General features: G+C 45.7%; 1 protein-coding gene across 4 annotated transcripts in view; it reads right to left on the bottom strand.

The window, feature by feature from the left end:
* Window positions 1–239: 239 nt before the first annotated feature.
* Window positions 240–14,804, bottom strand: part of ampd3a (adenosine monophosphate deaminase 3a) — a 79,545-nt gene continuing 64,980 nt past the window's right edge. For all 4 annotated transcript variants that reach the window (XM_063061557.1, XM_063061559.1, XM_063061558.1 and 1 more), the window contains exons 14-15: window positions 9,682–9,792; window positions 240–3,028 (exon numbers count right to left, since the gene is read on the bottom strand). In XM_063061557.1, coding sequence (XP_062917627.1) covers window positions 2,852–3,028; window positions 9,682–9,792 — 288 coding nt within the window. In that variant the 3' untranslated portion in view covers window positions 240–2,851. The remainder of the gene's footprint in view (window positions 3,029–9,681; window positions 9,793–14,804) is intronic.

The raw sequence follows: 14,804 nt of genomic DNA, 5'->3' as shown, positions 1-14,804 counted from the left end.
TGGGCCCTTCAGCCCATCTTGTCCATTTGACCCAGCCATATCCCTCTCAACCTTTCCAGTCCATGTACAGTGACATGCAAAAGTTTGGGCACCCCTGGTCAAAATTTCCGTTACTGTGAATAGCTAAGTGAGTAAAAGATGATCTGATTTCCAAAAGGCATAATGTTAAAGATGACACATTTCTTTAATATTTTAAGCAAGATTACATTTTTATTTCCATCTTTTACAGTTTCAAAATAACAAAAAAAGAAAAGGGCCTGAAGCGAAAGTTTGGGCACCCTGCATGACAGTACTTAGTAACACCCCCTTTGGCAAGTATCACAGCTTGTAAATGCTTTCTGTAGCCAGCTAAGAGTCTTTCAATTCTTGTTTGGGGGATTTTCACCCATTCTTCCTTGCAAAAGGCTTCTAGTTCTGTGAGATTCTTGGGCTGTCTTGCATGCACTGCTCTTTTGAGGTCTATCCACAGATTTTCAATGATGTTTAGGTCAGGGGACTGTGAGGGCCATGGTATAACTGTCAGCTTGTGCCTCTTGAGGTAGTCCATTGTGTGTTTAGGATCATTATCCTGTTGTAGAAGCCATCCACTTTTCATCTTCAGCTTTTTTACAGACGGTGTGATGTTTGCTTCCTGAATTTGCTGGAATTTAATTGAATTCATTCTTCCCTCTACCAGTGAAATGTTCCCCGTGCCACTGGCTGCAACGCAAGCCCAAAGCATGATCGATCCACCCCCGTGCTTAACAGTTGGAGAGGGGTTCTTTTCATGAAATTCTGCACCCTTTTTCTCCAAACATACCTTTGCTCATTGCGGCCAAAGAGTTCTATTTTAACTTCATCAGTCCACAGGACTTGTTTCCAAAATACATCAGGCTTGTTTAGATGATCCTTTGCAAAAGTTCTGACACTGAATTTTGTGGTGAGGATGCAGGAAAGGTTTTCTTCTGATGACTCTTCCATGAAGGTCATATTTGTGCAGGTGTCACTGCACAGTAGAACAGTGCACCACCACTCCAGAGTCTGCTAAATCTTCCTGAAGGTCTTTTGCAGTCAAACGGGGGTTTTGATTTGTCTTTCTAGCAATCCTACGTGCAGTTCTTCACACACTACAATATCTGGCACACTGCTAGTACCTCCTACAGTGAAGTCTGATGCAAAATGCTCATTCAGTTCATCTGCTATCTCCTTGTCCCCCGTTATTATCTCTCCGGACTCATTTTCTAATGGTCCTGTATCCACTCCCATCTTTTATTTTTTACATAACTTGAAAAAGCTTTTACTATTCACTTTGATATTGTTTGCTAGCTTGCTTTCATCTTTTTCTTACTAATGATCCTTTTAGTTGTTCTCTGTAGGTTTTTAAAAGCTTCTCAATCCTCCAACTTCCTGCTAATTTTTGCCTTGTTGTATGCCCTCTCTTTTGTTTTTACATTAGCTCAGCCACAGTTGTACTAGTTTACAATTTGAGTATTTCTTCAAGTTTGGAATATACCTGTCTTGCACCTTCCTCATTTTACCCAGAAACTCCGGCAAGAACATTGGTCCCCCTCTGGTTCAGGTGCAACCTGTCCCTTTTGTACAGATCATACCACCCCCAGAAGAGATCCCAATGATCCAAGGACCTGAAGCCCTGCCCCCTGCACCAGCTTCCCAGCCACACATTTATTGCCAGATCATCCTGTTTCTACACTTACTAGCACGTGGCACTGGCAGCAATCCAGAAATTACTGCCCAGGAGGTCCTGCTTCTCAGCTTTCTACCTAGCTCTTGAAATTCTCTCTTCAGGACTCCATTGCTTTTTTTTCCTATGTCATTGGTACCAATATGTACCAAGACATCTGGCTGCACCCCCTCTCTCCCTAAAATGCTGTGGACTCAGAAATCCGAGATGTCCCTAACTCTGACACCTGGGAGGCAACATACCATCTGAGTGTCCCGTTCACGTCCACAGAATCTCCTGTCTGTTCCTCTGACTAGTGAGACTGATGCAGTTTGGCATCAGTGGCCTCGCAGGAGTGGCTAGTCAGCATTGAACTCAACTTGGTCTGTCTTAGGGACTCAAACTCCAAATTTTTCCACTGGATTTATTCCCGAAGCCTTCCCCATGAGTGGGTATAGCCACAAGACAGCAGGGGTTTGAGATTAGAGTTTTCCTTACTAGATGAGCTGCCAACCATGGCTGACGATGACCATCTATCCAAAACAACTGGTTTTAAGGCACCAGTTACCCACCTTTGCCCCTTCTGTCAGTAGAAATTGGGCTTGCCAGGCTTAATAGTTAAGCCACACATGGGCTGGACTTGGTTGTTAGAGGCTACTTGTGATGCACGCTATTCGGAGCATTTAATTGCGGGAGTTTATCGCCACTACCGCTCTTGGCTATAACAACCTTAAAGAACCAGATTGATTTTAAGAAAAGGTTAAAAGTCGTCACAACATTAAGGCCGAAGGGCCTGGGCTGTTCCCTGTTCTATTAAAGTAACAGTTCTGGAACTTGATGAGTAATGACCAGAGTTCCACCATTCAGTTGAATCTTTCTTTTATTTCTGGTTGACTGTACAAATCAAATCTTTCCAGTTTAGTTTCAATAGTGTGCTGTACACTTTATACACTCCCTTATATACATGCTATTTGCACTAAGGTTACTTTCAAAATAGATTACTTTAAGTTAATATCTAAAGCATCAGGCTATGAGTATTATAATATAGTGAATTACATGCACTAATTTGGTTTTCAGCTGGTGAGGTGGCCACTTTGTTATCAGGTCTCTATCTCCCAGTGTAGTTTCAGTCAGGATTACTACAAGGTTGTGCGTCTCCACCACTGGCCTGGCTGGAGGTGTTGGCCACTGCTAATCCAGTAACCCACTCATCTCTGGTGATTTCACCACATCCACCAGGAAGGACAACTCGTTGCACAGGGTCTCGTAGCGGAAAGCCATGCGGATTTGAGCCACGTTGGTCTTGCGGATGTCGTTGCCCTCGGGCCCTTCTTTCAGGTAGTTCACTCCGAGGAAGTGTTGCTTCTCCTGTGGAACGAGATGGTATTAGTTTCTCGTATCAGATGTAGAGAACATGTTCTCCATCTCTGGGACAGAACAAAACATCACAGCCAAGAAAACTCACCAGTGCCTCTACTTTCTCAGGAGGCTAAAGAAAGCTCACATGACCCTATTGCCACTTACCAATTTTTACCCATGCACCAGAGACAACATCCATCCACTCTGCATGCATTACAGCTTAGTACGGCAACTGCTCTGCCACGACTGCGAGACTGCAGAGAGTTGTGGACAGAGCTCAGCACATCACAGAAACCAGCCTCCCTTCCATGGACTCTGTCTACACTCTCACTGCCTCAGTAAAGCAGCCAGCGTAATCAAAGAGCCCACGTCTCCCATCAGGCAGAAGATACAAAAGTCTGAAAGTGTGTCCCACCAGGCTGAAGGTCAGCTTCCACCTGTGTTATAAGGCTATTAAAATAGTTCCTTATGACAAGCAGGAGTCTTGACCTCACTATCTACCTCATTATGACCTTGCACCTTATTGTTTACCGTCACTGTTACTGTTTTACCTCGTTCTACCTCAATGTACTCTGTAATGATCTGATCTGTATGACCAGCTTTTCACTGTCTCTCACTACATGAGACAGTAATAAACTAATTCATTGCCTGTGGGGGTGGGAGTGAGACTGGGGGGGGGTGGGGGGAGAGGCTCAGAGCTGTTTACGCGCCATGGGCAACAGGCCGTCTTCGTAGCTGTTTAGGAATATTACTGTGCACACCTTGTTCCTCCCACCATTGTGGAGGGAGCCCACTCAAACTGGCCAGCAGGATCACCTTCCCTGCCCCATTTAACCTGGTCCCCCTGATGTGGACTGGACGAGATGCCAGCGAGGCTGTCCCTCGCTCCATGGCATGAACACAGGGCAGTGCCTCACCAGAGGATCAGATTCTGTTGGACTCTGTGTGCAGCGGGAAGGCACGGGGCCACACACACACCTCAGAGCCCAGACTATTCAGCTCCTGTACAGGGGAGATATAGAGCCATAGAGCACTAGGGTACAGAAACAGGCCCTTTGGCCCATCTCGTCTATGCAGAACTGTTTTTCTGCCCAGTCCCATCGACCCACACTTGGACATACCCTCCCATCCATGTACTTATCCAAATGTCTCTTAAATGTTGCAATCAAATCGCATCCACCACTTCTGCTGGCAGCTCGTTCCACCCTTAATCTGTGCCCATTAAGGAGCTACGATGATGTGGCCATTACAGAGACTTGGATGGTTCAGGGGCAAGAATAGCAACTTAGAGTTCCAGGCTTTAGATGTTTCAGAAAGGACAGGGCGGGAGGCAAACGAGGTGGGTGTGTGGCACTGTTGATCAGAGATAGTGTCACGGCTGCAGAAAAGGAGGAAGTCATGGAGGGATTGTCTACGGAGTCTCTGTGTGTGGAAGTTAGAAACAGGAAGGGGTCAATAACTCTACTGGGTGTTTTTTTATAGACCACCTAATAGTAACAGGGACATCGAGGAACAGATTGGGAGACAGATTCTGGAAAGGTGCAATAATAACAGGGTTGTCAAGGTGGGAGATTTTAATTTCCCAAATACTGATCGGCGTTTCCCTAGAGCAAAGGGTTTAGATGCAGTGTAGTTTGTTAGATGTGTTCAGGAAGGTTTCCTGACACAATAAGTAGATAAGCCTACAAGAGGAGAGGCTGTGCTTGATCTGGTATTGGGAAATGAACCTGGTCAGGTGTCAGGTCTCTCAGTGGGAGAGCATTTTGGAGATTGTGATCACAATTCTATCTCCTTTACCATAGCATTGGAGAGGGAGAGGAAAGTGTTTAATTGGAGTAAGGGGAAATATGAAACTATCAAGCAGGAGCTTGGAAGCATAAATTAGAAACAGATGTTCTTAGAGAAATGTATGGAAGAAATGTGGCAAATATTCAGGGGATATTTGCGTGGCATTCTGCACAGGTACGTTCCAATGGGACAGGGAAAGGATGGTAGGGTACAGGAACTATGGTGTACAAAGGCTGTTGAAAATCTTGTCAAGAAGAAAAGCTTACCAAAGGTTCAGAAAACTAGGTAATGATAGAGATCTAGAAGATTATAAGGCTAGCAGGAAGGAGCTTAAGAATGAAACTAGGAGAGCCAGAAGTTCTTGGTGGACAGGATTAAGGAAAACCCCAAGGCATTCTACAAGTACATGAAGAGCGTGAGGATAAGACATGAGAGAATAGGACCAATCAAGTGTGACAGTGGAAAAGTGTGTATGGAACTGGAGGAGATAGCAAAGGTACTTAACAAATACTTTGCTTCAGTATTCACTACGGAAAAGGATCTTGGTGATTGTAGGGATGACTTACAGTGGATTGAAAAGATTGAGCATATAGACATTAAGAAAGAGGATGTGCTGGAGCTTTTGGAAAGTATCAAGTTGGATAAGTCTCTGGGACCAGATGAGATAGATGTACCCCAGGCTTCTGATCCCTCTATGAGGATTGGTATGTGTTCCTACATCTTACCCTTCCAGAAGTCCACAATCAGCTCTTTTGTCTTACTGACGCTGAGTGCTAAGTTGTTGCTGCAACACCACTCCACCAGTTGGCATTTCTCACTCCTGTACGCCCTCTCATCACCATCTGAGATTCTACCAACAATGGTTGTATCGTCAGCAAATTTATAGATGGTATTTGAGCTATGCCTAGCCACACAGTCATAGAGAGTAGAGCAGTGGGCTAAGCACACACTCCTGAGGTATGACAGTGTTGATAGCGAGGAGGATATGTTATCACCAATCCACACACATTGTCTTCCAGTTAAGAACTCAAGGATTCAATTGCAGAGGGAGATACAGAGCAAAAGTTCTGTAACTTCTCAATCAGGATTGTGGGAATGATGGTATTAAATGCTGAGCTATAGTCGATGAACAGCATCCTGACGTAGGTGTTTGTGTTGTCCAGGTGGTCTAAAGGCATGTGAAGAGCCATTGAGATTGCATCTGCTTTTGACCAATTGTGATGATAGACAAATTGCAGTGGGTCCAGGTCCTTGCTGAGGCAGGAGTTCAGTCTGGTCATGACCAACCTCTCACACTGTAGATGTCAGTGCTACCGGGTGACAGTCATTAAGGCAGCTCACATTATTTTACTTAGGCATTGGTATAACTGTTGGCTTTTTGAAGCAAGTGGGAACTTTTGCCCATAGCAGTGAGAAGTTGAAAATGCCCTTGAATACTCCTGCCAGTTGGTTGGTACAGGTTTTCAGAGCCTTACCAGGTACTCCATCGGAACCTTCTGCCTTGCAAGGGTTCACTCTCTTTAAAGACAGCCTAACATCAGCCTCTGAGACAGAGATCACAGGGTCATAAGGTGAAGCAGGGATCTTCACAGCTGTAGTTATATTCTCCTTTTCGAAGCAGGCATAGAAGGAATTGAGTTTATCTGGTAGGGAAGCATCACTGCCATTTATGCTATTGGGTTTCGCTTTGTAGGAAGTAATGTCTTGCAAAGCCTGCCAGAGTTTCATACATCTCTGAAATACAACTTTAATGTAACATCCCATCTCCCACAAACTCTCACAGCTACTTGAACGATACATCTTCCCACCCTGTTACTCGTAAAAACACCATTCCCTTCTCTCAATTCCACCATCTCTGCCGCATCTGCTCTCAGGATGAGGCTTTTCATGCTAGAACGAAGGAGATGTCCTTTTTCAAAGCAAGGGCCTTCTCTTCCTCCACCATCAGTGCTGCCCTCAACCACGTCTCTTCCATTTCACATACGTCTGCTTTTACCCCATCCTCCCACCACCCCACCCAGGATAGGGTTCCTCTTGTCCTCACCTACCACCCCACCAGCCATAATTCTGCAAAACTAACACCATCTCCAATGGAATCCCACCAGCAAGCACACCTTTCCCTCCCCTCCATTTTCTGTAGGGATCACTCCCTATGCAACTCCCTTCTACATTCACCAACCCCCGCCCCACCCACTGATCTCCTATCCTTGCATGCAGAACAAGTGCTACATCTGCCCCTACACCTCCTCCCTCACTACCATTCAGGGTCCTAAACAGTCCTTCCAGGTGAGGTGATAATTCACCTGCGAGTCTGTTGGGGACATGTACTGTATCCGGTGCTCCCGGTATGGCCTCCTGTATATCAGTGAGACCCAACGTAGGTTGGGAGTCTGCTTTACTGATCCGCCAGAAAAAGCTGAATTTCCCAGTGCCCATCCATTTTAATTCCACTTCCCATTCCCATTCCAATATGTCCATCCATGGCCTCCTCCACTGTCGTGATGAGGCCACACTTAGCTTGCAGGAACAATACCTTATATTCCATTTGGGTAGCCTCCAACCTGATGGCATGAACATCGATTTCTCAACCTTCCAGAAGTGCCTCCTACCCTCCCCCCTTCACCATTCCCCATCCCCTTTTCCCTCTCTCACCTCATCTCCCTGCCTGCCCATCGCCTCTCTCTGGTGCTCCTCCCCGCTTTTCTTTCTTCCAAGGTCTTTTGTCTCTGTTACCAATCAACTTTCCAGCTCTTTACTTCAACCCTCCCCCCTTCAGGTTTCACCTATCACCTCGTGTTTCTCTCCCCTACCCCCACCTATTAAAATCTACTACTCAGCTTTTTTTCTCCTGTCCCACCAAAGGGTCTTGGCCCGAAACGTCAGCTATTTACTCTTTTCCATAGATGCTGCCTGGCCTGCTGCGCTCCTCCAGCATTTTGTGTTGATCCCATCTCCTCTACCCAGTGCATTGATTTATGAAGGCCAGTGTAGCAAAAGCTTTCTTTACGACCCTATGAAGTATACAGATGGGAGTGTTATAGAGGGCTATCAACCTGGGGTGCAGGTCGATGGGACTAGGCAAAATAATTGTTTGGCAAAGATTAGGGGGGCCAAAAGGCTTTTTTTCTGTGCTGTGGCATTTGATGACCCCGATTGTGGGACACATGGAAAGGGCTGAAATCTTTTCCTCCCTAACCGCCTGAGTGATTGCCACCCCCAACTCTCTGCCAGCAGATGGGGGTCCTGGTGTGGATCTGGGTCACATCTCTTCCCCAAGTCACCCCAGACGTTAAGGACCTTTCTGAAACATTATCTCTCTGTAACATTTGAAGTTTAAAATACATCTATTAACAAAATACATAGATGTTACTTGTGTGGGCACGTGGCCAAATGGTTAAGGCAATGGTTTGGACTAGTGACCTGAAGGTCGTGAGTTCAAGCCCCAGCTGAGGGGACGTGTTGTGTCCTAGAGCAAGGCACTTAATCATACATTACTCTGCAACGACACTGGTGCCAAGCTGTATGGGTCCTAATGCCCTTCCCTTGGACAACATTGGTGTCATGGAGAGGGGAGACTTGCAGCATGGGCAACTGCTGGTCTTCCATACAACCTTGCCCAGGCTTGCGCCCTGGAGAATGAAGGCTTTCCAGGCGCAGATCCATGGTCTCGCAAGACTAATGGATGCCTTAAAATAGATGTTACCATATACAACCCTGAGATTCATTCACTTAGAGAGCATAGAAAACTTACAGCACAATACAGGCCCTTCAGCCCACAAATGCTGTGTCGAACATGTACTTACTTTAGAAATTACCTAGGGTTACCCATAGCCCTCTAATTTTCTAAGATCAATGTATCTATCCGGGAGTCTCTTAAAGGACCCTATTGTATCCACCTCCACCACCGTGCCGGCAGCCCATTCCACGCACTCACCACTCTCTGCGTTAAAAAAAATTACCCCTTCATCTCCTCTGTACCTACTTCCAAGCACCTTAAAACTGTGCCCTCTCATGTTAGCCATTTCAGCCCTGGGAAAAAGCCTCTGACTATCCACACAATCAATGCCTCTCATTATCTTATACACCTCTATCAGGTCACCTCTCATCCTCCATTGCTCCAAGGAGAAAAGGCTGAGTTCACTCAACCTATTCTCATAAGGCATGCTCCCCAATCCAGACAACATCCTTGTAAATCTCCACTGCACCCTTTCTATGGTTTCCACATCCTCCCGGAGGTGACCAGAACTGAGGACAGTACTCAAGTGGGGTCTGACCAGGGTCCTCTATAGCTGTAACATTACCTCTTGGCTCTTAAACTCAATCCCACAGTTGATGAAGGCCCATGCACCGTATACCTTCTTAACCACACAGTCAACCTGCGCAACAGCTTTGAGTGTCCTATGGACTCAGACCCCAAGATCCCTCTGATCCTCCACACTGCCAAGAGTCTGACCATTAAAATTATATACTGCCATCATATTTGACCTACACTTGTGGGCATTCACAGGAAAATGAAGAGGTACATTGTGATGGGTGGGAGGAGCTGGTCTTGTTTTATTGCTTGTTGTGTTCGGAGTTGTTCTGCCGAACATTTTGTGAGCTGGAACGTGTGGTGACATGTTCGGGCTGCCCAGCACTTCGTTAGGCTGTTGACGCATTTCACTGAATGCTTCGAATACACACGTAATAAATAAATTAATCTGATTCTGAGCAGTACGTGGACAGGAAGGGTATGGAGGCCTATGGGGCTAGGCTGAATGGACTAGATGGGCCAAAGGGCCTCTTCCTGTTCTGTAATTCTCTATGACTATGACAATAGAATTTAGGAAAAACAACTGACAAAGAAGTAATCTATTTTGTGAAATGGCATTTACCTTATGGGAGAGGCCGCTCTGGAGCACGCTGTTCCTCGCAATCTCACACAGGTCGCATGTGCTGAGCTTCCAGACTTGTGCAGCAATTGCATACTCTTCCATCAGAGCCTCCTACGGGACAGCGGCTGGTCAGCGCATTATCCAACAGCTCAACTGAAACCCAGCACGTTATCAACCCTTCCCCATCTCTTCAAAGTACATTTATTATCAAAGTACTGTATGTAGTGCACAACCCTGAGATTCATCTTCCCACAGACAGCCACGAAACAAAGAAACACCGTGGAACCCGTTCAAAGAAAAACATCGAACATCCAACACACAAAAAAGGCATCGTGCAAAGGACAAGAAACACAGAATATAAAACATCAAACCAGTCATGGAAACGGTCCAGGAATACAAAGCACAACGCTGAAAGTAAATGTATTATCAAAGTACACACGTCACCATATATTACCTTCCAATTCATTATCTTACAGGCATTTACAGGAAAATAAAGAAATGCAATATAATTTTATGAAAACTCTACATAAACAAAGACTAATAAACAACCAAATTGCAAAGGAAGGCAAACTATGTGAGTAACAAGTAATACCAAGAACAGGAGTTGTAGAGAATGCTGAAAATGAATCTGTACACCCCAAGGTTGCTCCGACAGTGCCTCCCAAACTCAAATTCTTCTCCCCCGCTGGATCACCACGCCGGGCAGGTTCCCTCCCAGGCACACATCAACCACCCCTCCCCGATCCTGACCCGTGCTGTCCCCGCGGCTGAGCCAGTCAGAAGTGGACCATGTGAATCAAGTTTCTCTCACTCATCTCTGACCGTGTTCAAAGCAAATTTATACAAACCTGAGATTAATTTTCTTGTGAGCTTTCACAGAACAAAGAAATACAATAGAATCAGTGAAAAACTACACACAGACTGGCAAACAACCAAGGTGCAAAAGAAGACAAATGATATAAATACAATAATAATATAAAAACGAGAACAGAAGGGTCCTTGAAAGCAAGTCCATAGGTTGTGGAATCAGTTCAGCATTGGGGTGAGTGAAGTTACCCCTCTGCTTCAGGAGCCTGCTGCCTGGTGGGGGTTGATGAGTAATAACTGTTCCTGAATTTGATGGTGTTGCTTCCTTCTTGGAGTTAATTCACTGAATCCAGATATTTAGGACACAGGAGACTGCAGATGCTGGAATCTGGGGTCAAATCAAACAAACTGCTGGAACTGCTCAGTAGGTTCAGCAGTGTCAATGGAGCTGGATGAGGGATGGTCAACATTTCAGGTCGAGACCCTATATCTGGAGTTCTGGGACTCTGCCTTCACAGATGCCGCCTGAACCACTCACATCCTTCAGCAGTTTACTTTGATTTTACTACAAATATTCCTGTGTTGTGACAGGACAGGTAGCTCCTTAACGTTGTCATAGCCGGGGTGGTGATAGGGATAAGCTCCTATTACCTTTTAAATGCTCCCAATGGCATGTGTCTCAAAAAGCCTCTGACAACCAAGTCCAGCTCCTGGCCTTCATGTGTGGTTTAGCTACTAAACCCAGTGGAACCATTTCTAGTGACAGGAGAAGGGGCAAAGGTGGGTTACTGGCACCTTAAAACCAGTTGTTTGGGCAGACAGGGCACATCAGCTGGGGTTGACAGCTCATCTAGGAGAAGGAAAACTCTGATCTCAAACCTCCACTTCCTTGTAGCTATTACTCATGGGGAAGGCTTCAGGAGTAATTCCCGAGGAAAAGTCCAGAGCTGCAGTCCCTAAGGCAGTCCTATGTTGAGTTCAACAACAACTGGAAATTCCTGCAAGGCCACTACATAGAAACACAGAAAACCTACAGCACAATACAGGCCCTTCGGCCCACAAAGCTGTGTTGACCATGTCATTACCTTAGAAATTACCTAGGGTTACCCATAGCCCTCTATTTTTGAGTTCCATGTACCTGTCCAGGAGTCTCTTAAAAGACCCTGTCATATCCGCCTCTGCCAACATCGCCGGCAGCCCATTCCACGCACTCACTACTCTCTGTGTAAAAAAAACTTACCCCTGACATCTCCTCTGTACCTACTTCCAAGCACCTTAAAACTGTGCCCTCTCATGCTAGCCTTTCCAGCCCTGGGAAAAAGCCTCTGACTATCCACAGGATCAATGCCTCTCATCATCTTGTACACTGGTGCCAAACTATGTCAGTCTCTGCTGTTCCTTTGGCTTATCAGCTGAGTGGAGATGGGGAGCTGGCTGCACGGGCAACAGCTTGCTCTCCATATCGTCCTGTCCTGGCTTACATATCACGTAGACAACCGGGACGCAACATGCATGGCAAACCTTGACCAATGGAGGCCATGAGGATAGAGGGAACAGGTTCCATCAACATGGGCTCTGTTAATGAGGATTAATCCTCTTCCTGAGAATGTTGTAGTTGTAGAAGTTAGGATGATGTGTTGTGTACGAGATATTGGTGAGGCCACATGTGGAGGATTTTGATCAGATTTGGTCACCATGCTGTAGGAAACAAGCATTCCACTGGAAAGGATGTAGAGGAGATTTATGAGGATGTTGCCGGGACTGGACAGACTGAATTATGGAAAGAGGTTGAGCACATTGGGGCTTTTTTATTCAAGCGAGGGAGAAGCAGGGGTGATCTTACGGGACATAGAAAGGGTGAATACGCACAGACATTTTCCCAGGGATAGGGAATCAGAGTTAGAGGGTGCAGTTTTTGAGTGGAAGGATTTAATAGAGGGTGTGCCATACATGGAACAAGCTGCCAGAGGAGGTGACTGAACCAGGTGCATTAAGAATATTTACAAGTTACTTTGACTGATACATGGATAGGAAAGGTACAAGGAGAGCAGGGGTTCCAAAACTTTTTTAAGCCGTGGACTCCTACCATTAACTGAGGGGTCTGTGGTCCACAGGGTGGGAACCCCTGGTCTAAAGGCTTGTTTCCTACTGCATGGTGAAGGCAGTGTGGAAGACATAAGCAGTAAGATGGAAGTTTCGGGTGTGGGGGGCATGAAGTGTGTGAAGTTACCATGACTAGAGAGAAAGTTCTTGGGAAACTGAAAGGTCTTAAGGTGGTTAAGTCACCCGGACAAGGTGGTGTACACCCCAGAATTCTGAAAGATGTGGCTGAAGAGATCATAGAGGCAGTAATAATGATCTTTCAAGAATCACTAGATTCTGGAATGGTTCCAGAAGACTGCAAAATGTCACTCCACACTTCAAGAAGGGAGAAAGGCAGAAGAAATCATAGGCCAGTTAGTCTGACCTCAGTAGTTGGGAAGATGTTGGAGTCCATGATTAAGGATGAGATCTCAGGGTACTTGGAGGTGCATGATAAAACAAGCCATAGTCAGCATGGTTTCCTCAAGGGAAAATCTTGCCTGATGAATCTGTTGGAATTCTTTGATGAAATAACAAGCAGGATAGACACAAGAGAATCGGTGGATGTTGTACACTTGGATTTTCAGAAGGCCTTTGACAAGGTGCCACACAAGGCTGATTAACAAGCTGCAAGCCGACGGTATTACAGGAAAGACTCCAGCGTGGATTAATCAGTGGCTGACTGGCAGGCAGCAAAGAGTGGGAATACAGGGAGCCTTTTCTGACTGGCTGTGGGTGACTAGTGGTGTTCCACTGGGGTTTGCGTTGGGATCTGTTCTTTTTAAGTTTATGTCAATGATTTAGATGATGTAATTAATGACTTTGTTGCAAAGTTTGCAGACAATGTGAAGATAAGTTGAGGGGCAGGTAGTTTTAAGGAAGTAGAGAGGCTACAGAAGGACTTTGACAGATTAGGAGAATGGGCAAAAAATGGCAGATAGAATATAGTGTTGAGAAGCGTGTGATCATGGACGTTGGTAGAAGAAATGAAAAGGTTGACTATTTTCCAAATGGAGAGAAAATACAAAAAACTGAAGTACAAAAGGACTTGGGAGCCTTTGTGCAGGATTCCCTAAAGGTTAATTTGCAGGCCGTGTCTGTAGTGAGGAAGGTAAACGTGATGTTATCATTCGTTTCAAGAGGACTAGAAATAAAAACAAGGATGTAATGTTGAGACTTTATAAAGCTCTGGTGAGGCCTCACTTGGAGAATTGTGAACAGGTTTGGGCCCCTTATCTAAGAAAGGATGTGCTAAAATTGGAGAGGGTTCAAAGGAAGTTCATGAAAATGATTCCACGATTGAATGGCTTGTCATATGAAGAGGGTTTGATGGCTCTAGGCCTGAATTCACTCAAATTCAGGAGAATGACGGGTGACCTCATTGAAACCTATCGAATAATGAAAGGCCTTGATAGAGTGGATGTGGAGAGGATATATCCTATGGTGGGGCGTCTAAGACCAGAGGATAGAGGGGTGTCCTTTTAGAATGGAGATGAGGAGGAATTTCTTTAGCCAGAGGGTGGTGAATCTGTGGAATTCTTTGCCACAGGCAGCTGTGGAGGACAAGTCTTTGTGTATATTTAAGGCAGAGGTAGATAGATTCTTGATTGGTCAGGGCATGAAGGGATATGGGGAGAAGGCAGGAGACTGGGGCTGAGGGGGAAATTGGATCAGCCATGATGAAATGGTGGAGCAGACTTGATGAGCCAAATGGGCCAAGTCCTGCTCCTATATCTTATGGTGACTATTTTGAAAAGGACTTGGTATGTAGAGTGCCACTAGTCTGATTCACTGGCTCGTTGGCAGAGGAGCTGCGTGGCCCCAGTTGCCGTGCAGACTAGGCCTCATGGCACGGTCACCTGTTCCAGCTGCTGAGGCGATGAGACGCCGGAGATCGTGTGGTGTGGGGTTAGGGATGACCCCTCATGTTGGTGCTGCTCTCCACTCCAGTGTTTGCTCGGTGGAATGACAAAATGGATTGCGTTTGTTTCCTGATTGCTGTGGGATTGTTCTCGCTGACAACATCCACGCACCATCAATATACACCACATGATACTCAGGGATGTAGGCTGCATTATACTTTTTTGTGTGACTATGTTTACGGCTATAGTAATTATATGTACCATACGTGCCTTGTGTGACTGTTGGATCTGTGTTTTGTACCTCGGTCCCAGAGTAACGCTGTTTCATTTGGCTGTATTCATGGATATCCATTTGTGGTTGAATGATGATCA

This window comes from Mobula hypostoma, chromosome 11 (genome assembly GCF_963921235.1).
Source record: "Mobula hypostoma chromosome 11, sMobHyp1.1, whole genome shotgun sequence".
In the NCBI taxonomy this organism is placed as follows: domain Eukaryota; kingdom Metazoa; phylum Chordata; class Chondrichthyes; order Myliobatiformes; family Myliobatidae; genus Mobula; species Mobula hypostoma.
Note: the sequence above shows the minus strand (reverse complement) of the source record. Positions and strands in the feature narration are given on the sequence as shown.